At 41.5% G+C, this 21764-nt stretch overlaps 1 protein-coding gene across 20 annotated transcripts in view; it reads left to right on the forward strand.

The window, feature by feature from the left end:
- The window catches only part of CDH4 (cadherin 4), an 823907-nt gene that overhangs the window by 601968 nt on the left and 200175 nt on the right, over positions 1 to 21764 (forward strand). For 19 of the 20 annotated variants that reach the window (XM_039498098.1, XM_039498099.1, XM_039498101.1 and 16 more), the window contains one exon: positions 5481 to 5660. In XM_039498098.1, coding sequence (XP_039354032.1) covers positions 5481 to 5660 — 180 coding nt within the window. The remainder of the gene's footprint in view (positions 1 to 5480; positions 5661 to 21764) is intronic. The other variant, XM_039498095.1, reaches the window with a different exon arrangement.

Consider the following 21764-nt stretch of genomic DNA (forward strand, 5'->3'; position numbering starts at 1 on the left):
AGACTCAGGTGAGGCAGTGCTGGGGGCTTTCCATAAAGAGCTGGGTGAGCCCAGTTGGAAGTGAGGAGTTCTTATTTTCTAGGAGCGGCCTGGAAGAAGGCTGAACTTCAGAAAGGGGAGAAGAGCAGAGAGGCTACTCCCAGAATGAACTGGGTCTGAGTGGAGGCAGGAACCCTGATGAGCGGCACCTGCCTGACCTGCTTAGAAAGGGGAGGAGTATGCCAGCCCCTGGGTAGTGGGGATGTTTCAGGCACAGGAACCTGTGATGAGGCATGGAAAGACTACAGCGTTTGAGGTGTGTCTGTGAGGAAGAGGTGGCTGGGCTGAGGGTTTGGTTGTTTCCATAGTTTTGAATGGACTTTAGTAACCGGCTCCGATGCCCCACAAGGGGCTGGACACTGTAAAGTGGTCTGGTTGGAGGGCCAGGCCGCTCCTACAACTGAGGTCGGACAAAGCACCGTGGGGGAAACTGAGGCAAAAGTTGCTGCAGCGCTACATGGGAACACAAGGGGGTGGGCTGGGTTGGCAACTTTGCTACACAAACACACTGACTTTACTAGGACTGCTTGAAAAGTTAGGGGGCTACTCAGCGTAAGGATGTGGGATTCTGGCCCTCCCTGATCAAGGCCTAGAAGAGAAGGGGAACCATGGCTCCATTTTAAAATAATGGGAGCGCACAGTGAATACTGAACACGTGATTTTTTTGGTATTTGGCTTTTCATGGGAAGAAATGTTACTTTATTAACAAAAAATTACCTGTATGATTATTTGTAGTGCAGTAGCTCCTAGGAGCCCCAGTCGTGGGCCAGGACCCCTTCGTCCAAACACAGAACAAAAAGATGGTCTCTGCCCAAAAGAACATACTAGCTAAATAATACAGATAACATTGCTAACTTTAATGTCCTTTCAGGAGCAGTTCTTAATAAATCTCCCCGGTTACCTTTGTACTAACTACACGTAGAAACCACTGGCAGAAAGTAGAATTAGATTCCTGGTTTGGCATGTGTTTTCCCTCCTGTTGCAGAATGAGGTGCAGTGTAAATATAGTCCAGCGGACTTTGTTTTCATTCCTCACGTGGTCATGATACAAGGAATTCCCCTACATCTGTCTGAAATACACCATGGGGTATCCCACTCATGCCAACCCGCTAGGGACCCTAGAAACAGCTAAAATAGATCCAGCGATTACAGAGTAATGATCTGCAAAGGGCAAATGTCACGCTGAGTTTGTATCCACTAAGTGTGTAGAGAATCAGCAGGAGAAAAAATGATACTATTGCAAATGTAGGCCCCAAAGTAAGTGGCACATTGTGCCTGTCCCTTATTCAATTGCATGGGGGTAGGGAGAGCACAAGGTGACCATCTGCCTATATTCACCCCAAGCACAAAGGTTAGGGACATGCATAGTCCCTGCTTTTGGGGGAACACAGGGATTGCACAAGGCATACATCACTCCATAAAGGACGATAAAGTGGAGTGATGCCCCTCACACATCCCAGCCATGCTGAACCACAGAGCTGGTTGGTTGTAGGAGAGGACAGCACGCTGAAGAGGCAGCTCCTGAGGCAGTGTCTCTCCCTGTGTTTATAGCTGTGCAGCTTCCTCTGCCCTCAGCATAATTTGGCCCTACATAAATAAAAGACAGGAGGGCCCAAATCTGCATTCCATTCTGGCCCTTTATCCTGCTCCAGGGAATGTAGCAAGGGGAGGGAATATGGGTGGAATGCTGTTGCCTTCCAGCAGGTCCTGGAGTAGAGTAGCATAAATTTTGCTGGGGGTTGGCTGATAGTACAAATAGCCACATTGCAACCACCATCACACCTTCCCCCCTTCCTGCGACAAACACATCTCAGGTAGAACAGAGAGCCAGGCTCAGAATATGCCCTGAAAGAAAATGAGGTGATGGGGAGATTCAAATGGAACTCTCAGTATTAAGAGAGTAGAAAGGAAGGATGGTCCAGTGGTTAGGTCATTAGCTGTGTTCAAGCTCCTCCTCTGGTACAGACTCCCCACATGACATCAGGCAAGAGTCTCTGTCCCTTCGTTCTCCATGTGTAAAATGGGAGTAACAGTGTCTCACATGGATGTTGTGAGGATAAATACACTACTGATCGTGAGGTGCTCAGATGCCATAGCAATGAGGCCCGTGTAAGTATCTAGATAGATAGATCATATATCTCTGAGCCCAAGGGGTTAGCTAAACGAAAACTGTTTCACAGCGAAAAAATTAAATTGTGAGCTGGATTAGCAATTAGTATAATTAAGCTTCCATATTTACATTCCACATTTGAGTTGGGCATTAGATCCTTGCACGTTCAAAAGAACACGATATATTGCTGGTGTTTATAATTGATCGTTGTTGCTATTCCTGAGAAATTCTTGGATATTTCAGTCAGAAGAATGAACAGGTCTGGCATTCATTCTCACCAGACTTTGTTACAACATTTGTCTCACAGTTTTTGAAACAGCAGAAAAACATGTTCAACTTATTTAAACAACACAAGAGAAATTAAGGCCGTTAGAACACATCAACAAATGAAGATGAAAAAGAGTTGTTGGGTTTTTATAAATAAGATTGTTGTTGTGAGGCCCTTTTTGAAATTCTGCATACCAAATTCAGAGACATGTTGACAATGTATTCTAGTGTAGGAAAACATCATCAGGGCAACAAGGAAGCCAGTCACTGTCTAGTCACCTGCCAGCAAAGACTAAAAAGGCTGGTACTGCCTTGCCGAGCTGACACTAATTATTTCAGTATACACAGAGCTTTGGGATTCGTGTTAATTCTCAAGTCTGTCTTTAGTTCAGACGCGTTCCACTGTGTGAACTCAGCAGAGCACAAATTATTTGACCGTTCCTTCATAATCTGTCCCCACACTCACATGCCAATTATGTAAACGGATCCAAATACCTGCTCCTCAGAGGAACCCCACTTGGGAACTGCAAACCAATTAAAAATTAAAGAAAAAAAAAGAACTATAGACTTCCCCATAGCTAGCATCTGATAGGCCTATTCTAAAGACACACATTTCTGAATATTTTCTTTATTTAATGCTGCCTCTTATCAGTGGTTGAGGGAAAGATTCTGTGGTGTTAAAGTAGAAGGGACCCTCTTGGAAATATTGTACTTTATGAATGGTTTACTAGTGGTAATGTCAACGGCACCTACTTTATACTAAAACATACTGGAAGTGCCTCCAAGAGCCATACTATGATGCTGTTCCCTTATTCATCACTTGCAAAAGTTAGTGCTCTTGCAAATGTATCCCAGTAGTGATCGGCAAAGTACTGATGCTACAATAGTGGTGGTGCTTTTGAGTAAAGGCACCATGTCTCATGACCATGTCAAGTCCTAAGGCTGATCACTATAGTTACCAGGATTAGGGTTAGAGTTGGTTGAAAATTTTCTCACTCTGAAATTTTTTGAAGGAAAATGGGCTAAATATTTTGAAAAATTAGCTCATTGTTAAGGTTTGTGCTAAACATTTTTTCCAAATTTCTCTCAAATATGTCAAACGTCATTGAGGTCAGAGGGCATTTTGGGTGCATAAAGAATACAGCATCACAGTCAAAGTCAGTATCCACCCAGCATTAAGGCCCAGATTTTAAAATGGTAACCTATTTTTAGGCACTATTTGCATCATTCAAATTTGCACTCATATTTTTTGAGCCAGCAGTGACTTGCAGGTGCAAATCCAACTCACTGTGCACCTGTAATCTAGTAGTGTGATGTCTAAATAATTTAATTTGCCCACATAATTAATTATAATCTTTCCTTATATTTCTTATTCCATGCAGCATCCCACAGTGAGGAAAATTAAGTAAACCGATCAATGTAACTTTTGTGGCAGAAGTAAAATTATTGTGCTACTCATCACTAATGTGTAAATATATTCTGTGGCCCCAGTCCAAAAAGGCACTTAAGCATTTGCTTAACTTTTTGCATGTAATTAGTCCCACTGAAGTCAGTGAGGCTGCTTATGTGCTTAAAGTTAAGCATGTGCATGTTTGTAGGATTGGGCCTGAGTCACTTCTTAAGAAAACCTGATACACATTATAGAACAGGGATCGGCAATCTTTGGCACGCAGCCCGCCAGGGTAAGTCCCCTGGTGGGGTGGGCTGGGCTGGTTTGTTTACCAGCCGCATCCACAGGTTCGGCCAATCGCAGCTCCCACTGGCCGCGGTTCGCCACTGCTGCCAATGGGGGCTGCGGGAAGCAGCACGGGCCAAGGGATGTGCTGTCTGCCACTTCCTACCGCCCACATTGGCCTGGAGCGGCGAACCGCGGCCAGTGGGAGCCGCGATTGGCCGAACCTGCGGACGCGGCAGGTGAACAGGCCTGCGTGCCAAAGGTTGCCGATCCCTGTTATAGAAAATAGCTAGATGCACAAGATAACAAAGTTCTTTGCTTTGTTCTCAGAACTCGCACACTTTCCTGGTTCTGATAATTTTTCTACAATTTGATTTTTTGCAGTGAGGATGGCAAAAAGATTGAGAGTCTGGGGAAACTATCATTTTTGTCTTCCAAACATCCACATGTGGCCCCTCTGAGATGTTAATGAGAATTTTTAAAGCTCAGGTGTGATTCCACCTAGTTCCCAATGGCAATGGCATTTTCTGTAAAATAAATAAATAAATAGATAAATAAATAAAATAAAAGGCCAGTGTTTGCCAGAAGGAAAATCAGTAATTTTCCTAAATTGGCCAAATGCAAAATCCTTCAATCTTTATCTCAGCTACCTTTTGTCTTTACAAAAACCTGCAATAAAACAAAACACCCCTCACAAAACCTTGAGAAATGCCACACGCAGTGAAAAAGAAAATGATTTACAGGCTGTGAAATATTACAACATTTCGCATACACCTTCACTGAAGACATATGTATATATTCCAAATCAAGTTCTGTTTAAAAAATGTTATTTTATGTACAGAAAGAAGGATCTGTGATAATTAACCTTTTCAACACCAGAGCAGAATTGTCGAGCCCTGATTAGTTAGGACAGACAGCTTACTTCCACAAAACCATATACTGAAAGGTATTGGTACTCTCTTAAAGCCAATGAGCAGGTTAACGTGGTACAGTGGAGTTAAAACACCTCTGAGGAGTTTTGTTATTTTTGTGTTTTGTTTTCCCAGTAGATTATATTTACTCAAAAATTGCACACTTCTTTATCCAAGACGCTCATAAAGCTTTCTGCAATTGGTATAATGAAGACAATACATTCTGGAAAGCAGTTTGATTTGGTAATGACCATTCTATACATTATTGAAAATGAAGTGGCAGCAAAGATGCCAATAAAGTCTATTATGCCTCTGTGATGCAGAAATGTTTATTTCATTTTAATAACAATACTTTTTACAGCGACGCATGAACATTCCATGCAAGCAAGCGTCACCGTGGCAATAGTCCCAAGAGGTGATTTTTTTTTCCCCACTTGGAAAAAAACTAACTGTATCTTGCTTTCTTTTTCCTCAAAAGCAGCAAAAAGGGAAGAAAAATGCATCTACAGATTTTGCACCGCAACCGAGTGACACATTAATACCGTGGCGCCAGCCCCAGAACTCTAACGGGCTGAGAAGGCAAAAGAGAGACTGGGTCATCCCACCAATCAATGTGCCAGAAAACTCAAGAGGGCCCTTCCCTCAGCAGCTGGTTAGGGTAAGTGCAACTATTGAAATAATAATAATAATAATGTGGTTGGTCTGGTACAATAACAGGTGCACTCCAAGTCTGTAACACAGGAGATCTGGCATCAAACACAGCCTCATTTCTCTCTCTTCCTGAGCCAACGTCTGTCCTGGAGGTAAAGCACTTACGATCTGAAGCAAATTCATGTCTTCCCTCCCCTCAAATCCAACTCAGATGGAGTTTAATCACCTCCTTCTAGGTAATCCTGGGGGGAGAAGTTGGCTCCACTCTCCAAAATGGCAGGTTGCCAACCCTCTCAACTGGATAATGACTGCAGGTGTGAAGCCAGGAATGGTGACTCCTAAGTATGAAAGGGTGTTAGATCCTGAACATCCTTTCTCAGCTATCAGTCAGAGTCAGGATCCAGATGTACGTTTGCCTGTCTGAGAAGGGTATTGATGTACAAAGCTATATGAAATCCTTCATTAACTAGCTCCTACACTACATGTTGCTTGTTTCTTCCCTTACTATGGTGTTCATAGAGATCATCTCATAGCCCCAGGGGACATTATGTTGACATTTGGATGACAAAAATATGGACTACAGGATGCATTTGATTGCTGTTGATAAATGTAGCAAAATTACAAATGCATGTGACTGTTTGTTTTATGAGCTCTGATTTTGGTTTCCGGAAAGGAAAAATACTAGCTGTCAAAAAAAATGTAAATAAAATGAAGCCTCACTGACTGATATTTTATAATTCTTCCTTTAGAAAAAAATTGTGACATGATTGCAGAATTTAAGAACTAATTTTGAAAAAGCAGTGGTGTGTAATTTACATCCCTTGTCAGGAAATTCACCCCTCTCTTCTTGAAACAATGCTTGCCGAGCCCTTTCCTGGATTAAAATGAATTGCTGTCATTACCTGTTCCACGCTGATTAGCTGATACTTTGCATGATACTTGGAAAGAGAGAGTAGTTTGCTCAATCCCACAGAAGTATCAGGAAACTTGATAAATCACATAATTCTGAAAGAAGCGCATTCACAACCCACCAAATATCAGGTGCAATTGTGTTGTTGGTACAATATCTCTGCAAGGAGCACAGAGATGATTTGGGACAGAATATTATTGGCAGTCAGATATTTTAATACCTGATTTTCTTTTTTAAAAAGAGGCTTTAATTTCATTCACTTTGCTGCACACTTTTGCAGATACTGTCACGCTGCAGTTACTGTGATGTGAGGTAAAAATAGTACTCAAGGATTTATGTAGCCATACATGTGTGCAATGGTATTTGTTGTATATATGAATGTAGGTGCAGAGGACATTTAGAGCACAGGCCTCTCTTTGTGAAAATCAGGTCCATGATGTACAACACAGTATTAAGGACCAAACTGTGCCTGTCAACTGCTGAGGTGCATGAGTGGGGGAAGGGTGCAAGAAGCCTTCCCTGGCATTCAGCATCCGAGCACACTCTGGCCTTTTAATGTGATGTCCTATTGATTGTAATTTGAGTTCCCCAAATGAATTAAAGGGAGAAAAACTCAATAACTCAAAAACCTCACTAAGCAAAATGGATAGTTTGGGTTACTTCTGAATTCCTGTCAGTATTTGAGTGCTACTCAGCAGGCAGGCTAATTGCAAAAAGAGGTCCCCCCACATTGCCTTCTTTATGAGTTTTGGCTGAAGAGTGACAGGAGGTGTTGGCTCCAGCTTATTAAACCTTGGCATATGTTAATGTTATCAGCTTACCTACTGCAAATGTATAGGTTCATCGTGGCTAATATCTCCCACATACTTGTTGTCATGGTCTGGAGATAAGATTGTAGAACTCCAGAATGGGGAAGGCAATTGTTATCTTTTATATAGGTACAGAGGAGTAAATATTCACACCTTAAAGAAACACCAGCCTTGGGGAGAACCCGCTAGACACAGCAAACCCCCTCATGGCTTCGAGATCTGCTGTGCAGACATTAGTACAAAAATAAAAATAAAATAAAATAAATGAAATCAAAATTTGGACAGGGAGGGGAGGAAATGATTTAAAATACTGTGATTTTTTTGTTCTGCCTCATGCAGTGAAGAAGGAATTATAATGGAAGGGAAAGTCACAGCCTAGCACAAATGGCACAGCTTGATTGAACATGAGAATGCCTGATGTTTCTGGTTTGTGTGTTTGATATTTGATGGTGTTCGGTCTCATCTGTGGCATCCAGTCCCTCGACCCATTTGATAGCCCCTATAAGTGGGGGTTGAGTGAAGTGAGTGCTAGCATGTGGTGAAGGTTAGACTCTGCCCTTTAATTGGCGAGAATAGGACAACCCCATGTTTTCAAAGACCAGAACTGGGTGCTTATTTCAATCCGCATGATCTTCAGATTGCCCTAAGGCATTCTGCTGTCTAATGGAGCTAGGTGAACAGTTCTGGTCTGATTTCAAACACTCCTGCTGATTGGGTGTTGGGTTTTTCTGTTCCCATCTGTTCACATACTAGAGCAGAAAGAGCACATGAAGAAATACAGCATTGAGTCCAACGTGTGAAAAAAGAGAATGCGATCGGTTTTGTAAAGCTTTCAAAACTAGCAGTAGTTCCTAGACCCTGCACTTCCCTTTGGTCTAGAGAGCGCTGTCTGAGCTTACATTTTAGATGCAAGTATAGCTAATGAAAAGTTGTCCATCCATTATGATATCTATGAGTAGTCTTGTACATCCAAGATGAGGTGTCGAATTATATGAAAAACCTGAACATTAAAAAAGACCCAACCTACTAGATGTACATTTTTATCCCACTGCTTGCTGGATTCTGTTTGCATTTTTATAGGTCAGACTAATTTGAAATGCATAGGCAAATCTTTCGTGTGCTCTCCTACTCCTGCTTGCTATTGTGAAGGGGAAAATTCCATTTTATGGAAGTTGATTAGTTACTTGTCAGTATATTTAGCAAGGCTGTGCCTGAATGAAGTTTAAATCATAGCAAAAGTGAATGCAGCTTGATGGGAGCCATGTAGGGCTGCATTTCGAGCTATCTGGTTCAGTTGGGATCAGCTGTAATTCTCTGCTCGTTAAAGCGTTTCATTCTGGCAAAATGAAAAAGTAAAACAAAAAAGAACTGCACCCCCCCCCCAAAAAACTTCTACAAAGTTATTCCTGGGGAGGGCTGGAGGAGGGAATAGAAATCTTTCTGGTAACTACGGGGTTTTGTTTTGTTTCTTTCAAACAACATCATGTCTGTTCATATGTGTCAACCACTAGAAGTTTGATTGTGTTTCGGTCGAGGGGAATACAATAAAAAAGAGAACAAATATCTGTTTGGGTTAGAGTGACCAGACAGCAAGTATGGAAAATCGGGACAGAGTGTGGGGGGTAATAGGCACCTATATAACACAAAGCCCCAAATATCAGGACTGTCCCTATAAAATCGGGACATCTGGTCACCCTAGTTTGGGTCTGGCTGTTAAGAAAACATTAGGAATATAGAAGCAAATTGTAGGCCAGATCCTGAGCTGGTGTAAATCTGATCCTGTGTGAATATAATTTGCAGATGTTAAGGCCAGAATAGACCATCAGGACTATTGTGTCATAGCCCATAGAATTTCAACTGGTACTTCATGCAATGAAGGGAATCATCCTTTCATTTTATGTAAGCAAACACTATTGAACCCAATAACTGGGGCTGGAAGTAGAGCATATCTGTTTGAAAGCATCCAGTCTCAATTTAAAAACTCCAGATGATGATGAATTTACCACATCTCTTGGTAATCTGTTCCAGTTGTTAAATACGATCACTGTTTAAGCTGGATCTTATTTCCAATTTGATAGTTTCTAATTTCAGCTTCTAACCATTGCATCTTACTATTTAGTTTGTCACCTTGAAGAACCCTCATAATATTAACTACATTCTTTTTGTGTAGGTACTTGCAGATCACAATGAATTCAAAATTCCAGCCCATGTCATTCCCTGTTTGCGCTCTGCAATACCATACAAAAGAACTGAATACAGTTCCTAGCTACCGTCTTTTGCGTATTGGCCAACAAGGAGTGAGTAAACCCTGGTACTAGGAAAGTACAGTCGTGGAATATGAATATTCCTCCAGTTGTATGGGAAGGGACTGTCATTTGACAGAACTCAAACCTAATGGGATCCCATGAGATTGATGAAGTACTTTCTAGCCCATTACTAACCAAAGAGGATATTAAATAACTTTTACTAGAGATAACGATTTTTAAATCAGCAAACCCAGATAACTTGCACCCAAGAGTTCTAAAAGAGCTGGATAAGGGAGATTTGTGGCCCAGTGATTTTTAATATACCTTGGAATATCAAGGAAATTGCAGAAGAATGGAAGAGTGCTAACATTGTGCCAAAATTCAAAATGGGCAAGTGGGATGACCCGGTAGCTATAGACTGGTTAGCCTGACATCAGTATTGGACAAAATAATGGAAAAGCTGATATGAGATTCAATTAATAGAGAATTAATTATATTCTTATCCTTTAATATATGGTCAATATGGTTTTATGAAAAATAGGTCTTGGCAAACAGGATTTGATTCTTTGATTAGATGACAAGTTTGGACAACTAAAGGTAACTGCATAGATGTAATATGAACATTTAACTTAGTATTGCACAACATTCTGATTAAAAAATTAGCACTATACAGTATCAATAAAGGAACCCGTTAAATGGATTAAGAACTGGCTAGCTGACAGAACTCAATAAAGAAGTTGTCAACAGGGAAACATCATAGAATGAGGGTGTTTCTGGTGGGGCTCTGCAGGGCCTGACAATATTTAACATTTTCATCAATGATCTGAAAGTAAATATAAAATCACTGCCGATGAAATTTGCTGGTGACACAAAGATTGGTGAAATGGTAAATAATTATGAGGAAAGGGTAGTTATACAGAGCAATCTGGATCAATTGGTAAGCTGAGTCCACTCAAATCAAATGCATTGCAAGACAGCCAAATGCAAAGTTATACATCTCGGAACAAGGAATGCAGATAATATGTACAGAATGGGGTGTGGGGGGGGCTGTATCCTGGAAAGTAGTGACTCTGAAAAGGCTCTAAGGGTCATTGTGGACAAGCATCTCTACGTGCACAATGTGATGCTATGGCAAAAAGAGCTAATGTGATCCTTGGATGTATAAACAGGAGAGAAGGGAGTAAGAGTAGGGAGATGGTTTTTCCTCCATATATGGCATGAGTGAAACAGATACTGGAATACTGCGTACAGTTCTGGTGTACACATTTTTTTTTAAAAATGTTGAAAAATTGTAGTGTGTGCAGAAAAAAGCCAGAAACATTATTTGAGGGCTAGAGAAATGCCTTGCAAGGAGAGATGTAAAGAGCTCGTTCTGTTTCATTTCTCAAAAAGAAGATTGAGAGGTGGCTAGATATGTGTGTATACCTTCATGGGGAGAAAATCCTGGGTATTAGAGGGCTCTTTAATGCAGCGAAGAAAGGCATAACAAGAACCAGTGACTGGAAGCTGAAGCCAGACTAGTTCAAATTAGAAACGAGGCACACATAAGAGTGCATCATACAGAAAGCAGAACTCCAGATCCCTGACTCCTCCAAATCCATAATCATTTTTATATAGAGCCCTGCCTCTTTCCCTTATTAGAACATTGGACACTGTTAACTCTGCCCCCTTGTGTATATGCACTGTACTGCAACCTTTTATTGCTTGATCATGTGCTTTTTTCTCCACTGGATCCAGGCCGTATTCACTGTGTATGTTGGATAAAGACTGAGGCAGTGCTGCATAGTGAAATGGCCTGAAGACCAGGGCACCCTTTCCTCATATGCTTCAGTTTTTGCATTGTGTGTCATGAAGCAGGTTAGTCTTTGTAGCACCAAACCTCATTTTCTGTAGAAAGTGTCTCGTGTATAGTGAGCAAGGCTGGGGGTTTCTAGAAGATGGTTGGTCTTGTGCTTAATGTACTGAACGGAGACCCATGAGATTTGGGTTGTATTCCTGCCTCTGACACAGGCTTCTGTGTGACCTGCCACAAGTGACCAAAGCTTGTTTAGGGGCCTGAATGTGGATTTAGGAGCACAATTAAAAAATAAACTTGTATTGGTATTAACATTATTAACATTTGTCAGCTTTCCATAGATGTATTATTAACTCTTATTCATAACCCGTACGGTTACTTTTACAGACCAATTTGTGTCTGGGCAGCCTCTAATCATCGGTGCATTTATTCTGTAGATGCCTGTTGATGAAAATCTTGGCTTTAATCTCTGTGCCTTGCTTCCCCCTCTGTAATAGGGATAATTCTTCCCTCTCTCACAGGGATGCTGTGAGGATAAATTCTTTAGTGTTTGTGAGGGGCTTGGATGCTATGGCACTGGGAGGCGTAGTAAAACCTGTAAAGAAAAGAACTCTCCATTCCGAACAATATGTGGATGATGTGTGGTAAATGAGGCATGGGGCCACACGCTGAACAAGGAGGAGAAAGTATTAAACAGTTGCCTCGTTCCCTGAGTGCTCTCTCTCTTGTGCTCTGAATGAGGCCTATGGAAAAAAATAGCATGTATGTGCACAAGGGAGTCGAATTAAGCTGCCCATTTCTGGGGTTCAACTGAACTACATACACTGTCAATGTATTAAAGCTCATCTTTGATCTCCCTTGATCCTGTTTGACAGCCCAGTCCCCTTGTTTCAGGGGAAACATCTGCTGCAGAGAGCCCCAACAGGCCACAAATGCATCTGGGGACTGGTGTGGCAGAGAGGTCTCCTGACCTCACTCTCATTTATCTGCTACACCAGCAGCAGAGCGGGTGGTGTTAGAGCTTGTGCGTCATGTCCATGCCACCTCAGTAACTGCCAGTACTGGGGTGTTCCTCCAGGGTGTAAGATCCTGATTTTAAGCTTTAATTTAACTCTAACTCCCGATTCCACCAGTATCTGTGGTGCAAAGTGGTTGTATCAAACCCAAGAATCTGCCCTAATTTGGGCAGACAACATTAACATTGTCTTTTCCCCAGCCTACACTTCACTTATACCCTGCACCTTCTTGTGAAGTAGTTTTTTTGTTGTACAGATTCCTAATAGACCCTGTATTAGCTAGGTTTCTTATCACTGTGAAATTGACTATTCAGAATCCATTAACTTCTAGCTGTAAGAGGGGTACACAACACATGGCATTTGTCTGCAGTCAAGAGAAGGTTTTTTGAACAGAGGCTGAGGAAGGGCTTCCCAAAGAGACATCAGACCGTGCTTCCCATGAGGGAGGGTATTGATGGTCTCAGTCAAGAAAGTAGACCCAGTACTTTCTCGCTACTATTTGCCAGCCATGAAAAAACATGGATCCAGCTCTCCGGTTGCAGCCAGGAACTACCCCAGCACTTCTGTAAGCTCAGTGAGTGTCACCAGCTGAAACTCATGCATTTGGCCACTCCAGTCTCCGTTGTGGAGTCTAGAGGCAGCCAGCTCAGTCCAGACCCGATAGATCTTCTCATGAAAATTCCTTAGAGTGAGAGGAACTTGACCTCATCACTGAGTTATGACAGACTGACTGGGTGAGGAGGAGGCAGGGCCATTTTCACACCAAGCCTACGCACAGTCTGGCTGGACATGGAGGGAAGCATGTGCTGCACCTCCCTATAGGAGACGCTCCAGCAGGCATCTTCCTGTGCTGCGATGTCTCTCCTGCTGCTGTTGTAGCGGCAATGCAGAGCCTAACCGTCTGCTGCTCGGGGCTCTGCCTTCCTGGCACCATCCAGCCCAAAGTCTATACAGAAAAAGATTAATAGCAGCAGGATTTCAGTTTTGTTAAGCACAGGCAGCCATAGCCCCAAGCTATGGTGTGGGATTGTACCGTGCATGTTTTGTTACCAGAATAGGACCCACCATACCCTGACTGAATGAAGAGAGAAAAATGATTCAACATACTGCTCTTCTTTTGACATGTCCATTCAAAACTCCTCGTAAAAAAAACAAGAAAGACAGAAGAAAGTAGGTTCCTAAATATGCACCATAATATATATTCATAAAACTACAATATGTTCCTCCATTTGCATTCTCCCCAGAGTACAAAGACTAGATGTCATTTTACATTTCCCGTCATTTCACAGAAGTATGAGGCCGGATCCTCAGCTGATGCAAAGCAGCATAGCTCCGTTTAAATTGATGGAGCTACACCAATTTACACCACTTTGGGAATTAGAATCTGGGCTGAAGAAAGCAGAAGCCCAGTGTTCGGGCGGGCATTACATGTACACACACGCAGCGGTAGCAATTGAAAAGTGCAACTACAGCATAAATGCTCCATTTGAAATTTTCTTACAACAGCATTCAAGCCTATACTGTAATTATACATATTGTATTTCCTTGTATTCAGACCTTTGGGGAATTTATATTGTCCTTGCTAACGCCAGAGGGACTGGGAAAAAGCAGTCATTTAATGATTCAGCTGTCTCGGGCTCTATGATTTAATCAATCATATGAAAGAAATTTTTAGACCCTTTGTGTTTAGAGTTCTCTTGTCTGAGCAGAGAATGTTCCTTTTTTGAATTGCTTTAATAGCTGTATTTATGCAGCTGAAAGTTCCTTAAGAAATGAAAGTAAAATCAAATTGCTGAGAATGCCTAGATAATTTATTGGAGAATATTCAATTAGAATATATTAATATTTCAGATTTCCATCATTAATTTAATATTCAGAGATTTAATTTAGTCATTGAATTGCTGTAGTGCCATGCGGGGGTGAGTTGTTAGGCTGAGTGCTTAAAACACCTGCCACAAATGGGTGACTCTCAGTTTGATTCCCAAGAGCACAAATGCTTTTCCACTGACACAAGTCTTCCGGCAGAAACCTAGACATTAAATCTTTCTGGGACATTGAATTTTCCATAATTGCAGAATGGAATAATATCTTCAAGGAGAAATACTTGCAATATCATATTTATTTGTGGATCAAAGTTCAGTCTGGGGAAAAGATAAATGAGGTGAGATTCCAAATTTGGCTATGTATTATTGCAGAATTTCATTTTTCCTGTTATTATTAAGGTAGCATTTAGGAACCCTGCTCTCAGCTCAGGGCTCCAATGTGCTAGGCACTGTACAGACAAATTGGGAAAGAGGACAGTCATTGCCCAAGAGAGCTTACATTGGTGTCCCTACAAAATTTAACCTACATAATTTTCGTGTCTGCAAATGACTTGTGGGCACATATATATCCATTTGCATGACTAACAACCAACTTGTTGGTATAAATCCAGTAATATGCCATGCAAGGGCTAATATATGTGCCTGAAAGTCATTGCCAAGGCAAACTATGGGCCTAAATGTTGCAAGTACAAATAATGCCATGCGGGAAAGGGGCAGGGCACTGAAAATTTGGGCTTCATTTACAAAGTGCTTTACACCCCCTAATGATCCTCAGCAAAACTGGGATTGGCGGGTATAGACTGGTATGCCATCCCCACCCTGCGCACTCTTGCTGGCTGAAAATTATCACCCTTCTATCACTTTTTTGTCTGTTTCATTGGATGGGGGGGCAGGGTTCCACTCCAGGGGCTTATCTTCCCAACCTGCCTCCATAAATAACAATTATTATCCTTGTTTTGTAGATGAGGAAACTGAGGCAGAAAGACTGAATGATTTGCTCAAGGCCACAGGCACATTTATTGTCAAGCCTGTGGTGACAACTCTCTGAGTATTGGTTCTATGCTCAGCTTCCTAGATCACATCCATCTCAGGATGGGTTTGTTTATTGTTAAGCACTCTGAGAACTTTGGATAAGAGCAATTCTGGGTTTACAGTTGGTATATCCAGTTATTTATCTCATTCTGTTTTGAAGCTGACTGCTAGATCTGTCTATCTGCTCCTCTAATGCAGAAGGGTGGCTTTCACTGAGAGGTCAAAGCTGTCCATCCAGCATGATCAATGACTAAGTGCCCAGTGCCCGTTCCTTGATTATTCCGAACTGATTCATACAGTCACACCCTGCCTGGTAGATCCAGTTCCAGATGAGTTCACACTGAAAAAAAGGAAAAGTGGGGAGAGCTGAAAGATAAATACCCCTCCCTCAAGAAAATCATATCAGGCATATTGTAAAGAGTTTATCAATCACTCTGAGAAGCAGTTGGATGTAGTAGTCCATAGCATATATTGCAACATATCATTATATTCCCCATCCTTTAAAGAAAGCGAGAGAAGTCTAATAATCATTCAGTACAGCTGTCATTATGTGTATAGGCAAAGACAGGAAGGCATAGTCCGTGATAATGTGCACTGCTCATAAAAGCTATTCAAAATGTATAAAGTCAAAGTGTATAGACGGAGGGTAGGTTAATTCGATAAGACAAAGGATTTTGTTTTGCTGATGCGTTGCCAAATAATAAATAAATAAAAAGGCTGAGACACAAGATGAGGCAAAGAACTCTCAATCTGTCCCTTTGTTGGAATAATTCATTTCTTAACACCCCTCACTCACTTTGGTGGCAGGTTGCTGTGGTATTAGATTTCTTTGCTGACTTGAAATGGATTCTTAAAGAAACGGTGGAACCTGAAAGATGGTGCAGTTATAATCTCGCCGGCAAGACTGTTTCTGAAATGTGCTCGTTTGTGTCTGTATAGCTTAGGGAGAGCAGAAGAGACCACCCACCTTTTTTCTATTATATCTGTTTCTTCTTTCTAATCTGTATTGCTGACGAATTAAATCCAGCACCTTGGAATTTCAGATGTCAGCTTTTAGGATTCAAAGAACTTACTCTTGGGTTAATTTTAAGCCTTCGCTACTGGAGTTAATTGTTTTATTTTTAGCAGTTGAGATTTTCAGTTGTGAAGGTGTAAATCCTTTTACAGCCTTTCCTAATGCAGGCTGGTTGAGGTTTGTAAGCCAGGTGGTTAGATGACGGGCCACTGAAGTGTGGCTGTCTAGCATTTGCCATGGTTTGATTAAAAACTCTGGCCTGGTCTACACTAGGAACTTAGGTAGGTATAACTATGTCACTCGGGGGTGTGGAAAATCCTAACCCCTGGTGTAGACAGTGCTATCTCAATGGGAGGGCTTCTCCCGATGATGTAGCTCCACCTCTCGGTAGATATTGTCTTCACAAGTGTTACAGTGTCGCAACTGTCCTGTGCCATGGCAGCATTTTAAGTGTAGACAAGCCCTCCCTCTTTTTGCAGTTGTTCTTGATGAAAGTCCCAGTGGGACAGCTGATCACATTTTTGATTAAATTTGGTATTTGGTCATGTTGTCCACTTGAGACACTTTATATGCACACGCTGAATAATCAGGCAACTGCATTATATTAAGGGACACATTTGTGGCCAACCTCAAGGCAACTGGGCCCTGATCCTGCACAGTGCTAAACATGCTGGTCATGAGTCAGTAAAGCTTTTAAACACCTTCTTAACTTTCATCCCTTACGAAGTCCCATTGACTCCTTCAGGACAACTCCAGGGCTGAAAGTTAACCATGTGTTAAATGCTTTCCTCGATGGAGCCAATGTGGTCAGCACTATGGCAGGATTGAGCTCTTTACAAGCACATTCTATGTTGTGCACAAAATAACTTGCCCATGGATTTCAAGGATTTAGGGACCACGTTGCCAAATTTGCACATGCAAGGGGATGTTTGCATACACAGTGTAAACATGCACCCACTTTAGCAAGTGACTTTAGTTTCATTTCCAAAAATGGACACACAAAATCAGAAGCCGGCAATGAAAATTTGGCCCTAAGGCTGTGATTTATGCCCATAAAGTTATGAAAAGCTAAGTGTAGAATGTTGCCATTAACCTGTAGAAGGTTTGTGTATGTTTAGCAACATGTCGATGGAATCCCCATGTCTGGAGATCCTTGTAATGCTGTCACAGGGTGAGCTGGCCCTTGAAGACTGTTGGAGTTCAGACTCAGCTATGTCAGGTTAAGCCCACCTCCTCCAGTCCCATGCTTCTTTAGCTGTCTATAAAAGGGAATCTGTTTTTTAGTCTTGATATCCATTGTTTTTTTTAAATCAAAACATTAAATGGCCTTAAGATGCATTTGCGTCTGCATTCAGTTCTATAATCCTTTCAGGCTTTTTTGCAATTGACTTGTTTGTATGATTTGGGCTTCAAGGCTTCATGAGTTATAACATTTATTTAAACAAAGAAGCTAATTTTATTTTCAGAATGTGTGGGGTGATTAAAAATAATAAAGCAGGAAGAAATGCAAGAAATGGTCTCATTGTTTGTCCCTGAGAAACACAGCCAGGCATTGCATTTCTGAAAAGATTTGACTGCAAGACAAGATTATGCCTCTTACCCACAGGGAATAGTTTCTTATTCTCCTAGTAGTTCCAATGAGCCACTCACAAAATAAGGTACTATTCGACTTGAGTAAGGTGGTACAATCTTCTGGCTCATACAAAACCAAATGGATCTTCATTTGGCATTTACAGTCACAGTAATCTGAGAGCTAAAAATGCAGCTCGCCTGGATGTCCATCCTCGGAATGGAATTTATCTGGGAATACTTAGGGTCGTACCTGCAAGAATATGGTCTGGTTGCTATATTTGCAAGTCACTCCTGAAAGTTTAGCAGGTAAAAGCCAATACTTCTGGTTACATCATTGGCTATCCAGAATTGACCATCGTTCTCTGAACTTTATTGGTGGAAGAGCTCGTAGGTGAGTGAGTACAAGAATTTAAGAGAAGCTGTGATAAAGTAGATGGACAAAATATTTGCTTCAGCCACATGTCCCCATACAATCCTATTTGGAAGTTCCTGTAGTTGGGGAAAATATCTGTTCAGTTATCTTACATTTGAAGCCTGGTGATTTACAGGGAAATGATGATACAATTTACTTATTGGTAATAGCATTCCCCAGTGTCTAACAAAAAAAATCATTTCCAGGGTAGAAAAATCAGACATCATCAGAACATAAATCATTTACTGCAGGCTATAATAGTTATTTACGCATTTGACAGCAAAGAATTGAGAAGTAAGGTGCCAGTTTTCTTTCAATGATGGAAAATATATTCTAATGTGTCTGTGAAAAAATATTGCAAGAAAACATTCAGATTCAGCTTGATGGCAAAAAGCGCTATTGGGTAGCATCTGTTTTTGCAGAAAAGCTCCCATTAGAGAGGAACTTAAACATCAGAGCAAACGTTACAACAACTGTCTAGGTTTACCAAATATTTTGCACCCAGCATTATGTTTATGGTGCAGTTTTCTGTACATTAAAGAAAAAGGCAATTTGGAATTTATGAAACAGCTGCTGGGCCTTTGGAGCATGCAGGGGACAGAATGACACTATATATATATTTCTGAAGTTATTAAAGGGAAATAATTTCTCCATTATTCCCTTTGAATTGCATCTCATACAGAATCCGCAAGCATTAGAGAGAATATTTTCTTATCACTTTTTGATTAGACGTGAATTCAAAATTTAACATTAGGAGATAGTATGCTATTAGGAAATCAGCCACTTCCTTCTCCTTCTCTAGCCATACAGTTGTTAAAAGGCACCCCCTTTTTTACCTCTTGTTCCTAATGAGACTTCCTCCTTCTCCCCATGATTCTTTATTTAAGCAAACTTAGCTCTTGATTAATCAGTAATTAGAGAAGGAGTCACACTGATTTTGAGCCTCTAGTATCCTACTTTTCAAGTGAAATTCAAGACTAAAATGTAAAGGCAAGCCAGGTTATCAATATTATACCATTTCTAAGCATATGATTCTGCCTTCAGAGCCGAGTCAGATCAGGCAATATATAGGCTCAAATTTAACTCATCTCATGTGGTATTATATCATATAACACTCGTAATTCTCCCACCATCTCTCTTGTTTTCACTGCTGCCTTGTTCTCTCCAAATAAGCATTCAATATTTCTGCTGGTGTCTTAGTCCATCCTTATCCTAGCTGATTAAAAGAATAAGTACTGTTTAACATAAGAACGGCCGTACCGGGTCAGACCAAAGGTCCATCTAGCCCAGTATCCTGTCTACCGACAGTGGCCAATGCCAGGTGCCCCAGAGGGAGTGGACCTAACAGGCAATGATCAAGTGATCTCTCTCCTGCCATCCATCTCCATCCTCCTACAAACAGAGGCTAGGGACACCATTCCTTACCCATCCTGGCTAATAGCCATTAATGGACTTAACCTCCATGAATTTATCCAGTTCTCTTTTAAACGCTGTTATAGTCCTAGCCTTCACAACCTCCTCAGGTGAGGAGTTCCACAAGTTGACTGTGCGCTGTGTGAAGAACTTCTTTGTATTTGTTTTAAACCTGCTGCCTATTAATTTCATTTGGTGACCCCTAGTTCTTGCATTATGGGAATAAGTAAAAAACTTTTCCTTATCCACTTTCTCCAGATCACTCATGATCATATATACCTTTATCATATCCTCCCTTAGTCTCCTCTTTTCCAAGCTGAAGAGTCCTAGCCTCTTTAATCTGTCCTCATATGGGACCCATTCCAAACCCCTAATCATTTTAGTTGCTCTTTTCTGAACCTTTTCTAGTGCCAGTATATCTTTTTTGAGATGAGGAGACCACATCTGTACGCAGTATTCGTGGGCGTACCGTCGATTTATATAAGGGCAATAATATATTCTCAGTCTTATTCTCTATCCCCTTTTTAATGATTCCTAACATCCTGTTTGCTTTTTTGACTGCCTCTGCACACTGAGTGGACATCTTCAGAGAACTATCCACGATGACTCCAAGATCTTTTTCCTGAATCTTGTTTCCTGATCTTGTTTCACTTCACTGTGTGTATGCTGAGCCTTTAGGACCTGATCCAAAGCTGATGAGCTCCCATCAGTTTCAGCTTTGGGTCTAGGGTGACCAGATAGCAAGTTTGAAAAATCGGGATGGGGGTAGGGGGGTAATAGGAGCCTGTATAAGACAAAGCCCTAAATATTGGGACTGTCCCTATAAAATTGGGACATCTGGTCACCCTATTTGGATCAGACCCTTGTATTCTAGCATTATAATAATGTCAGGTAATTATGGAGTTACTGTGCAGTGGTATGAGGAAAAAGTCACTGCAGGTGTGCAGCTTAATGGGGGTATTAATTGGATAGTGGGTATTCATAAGTACAGAGCACAGAGTATGTTGATGAGGGAAAAGAACAAATGCTGAATGGTATAATATTGAAACTAAAGTCAGGGAAACTTTATTTTCCTGGCACAAATACACTCTAGGATCCCAAGGAGTTAATCAAGATCTGAGTGTGTTTTCTGGGCCAGGTTAATGAGTGTTCTCACTTACAATTCCTCTTCTTCTCCACTGTGATCCTTCACTGAAGTTCTGCCTGTGCTGGCAACTTCAAATCATTTCTCAGGCAGCAAACTGTTCTCATAAAGGTGGTAATGCTGGAATGGATTCATCAAAGGGAGCTGCTAATTGCACACAACAGATTTTTCATTTCAATTTTTTTTCCCTGAGATAAGAGACTTGACAGATTATTTAAAATATCCACAAATGCTATAATGACTGAATTTCTGATCCTGGTAAACTGGCCTAATGAAGACTCCCAGGTATGGAGGCTATTCAGGTCAACCATTTAGTTATTCGGATTGCTCATAATACTAGCTTGAGGTTATGTCCTGGGAAAACCTATACCCAGACACCTCCGAACAGCCACTGTAAAACACTTACTTCTGCTGTCCCGTTTCTCCTCTCTGTCTAAATAAAAATCATTTCATCTTCTTGAAGCTGTTCATTATCTTGAAGAAACCATGAATGGAGGAGTTGGGGACAAGATGGGCCATGTGGGAAGAAGGATGGACCCATGGTTAGGGCACTAGCCTGAGGCATGAGAGACATGGATTTATGTCCCTGCTGTGCCACAGATTTCCTGTGTGCGACCTTGGGCAAGACACTTAGCTTCTTTGTGTCTCAGTTTCCCATCTGTAACACTCCAGGACAGGCCCAACAAAGAAAGTAACAGAACACCACTAGCCGTCACCTTCAGCCCCCAACTAAAACCTCTCCAGCACATCATCAAGGATCTGCAACCTATCCTGAAGGACGATCCCTCACTCTCACAGATCTTGGGAGACTGGCCAGTCCTCGCTTACAGACAGCCCCCCAGCCTTAAGCAAATACTCACCAGCAACCGCACAACAAAAACACTAACCCAGGAACCTATCCTTGCAACAAAACCCGTTGCCAAC

Source organism: Mauremys reevesii, linkage group 13 (genome assembly GCF_016161935.1).
Source record: "Mauremys reevesii isolate NIE-2019 linkage group 13, ASM1616193v1, whole genome shotgun sequence".
Taxonomy (NCBI): domain Eukaryota; kingdom Metazoa; phylum Chordata; order Testudines; family Geoemydidae; genus Mauremys; species Mauremys reevesii.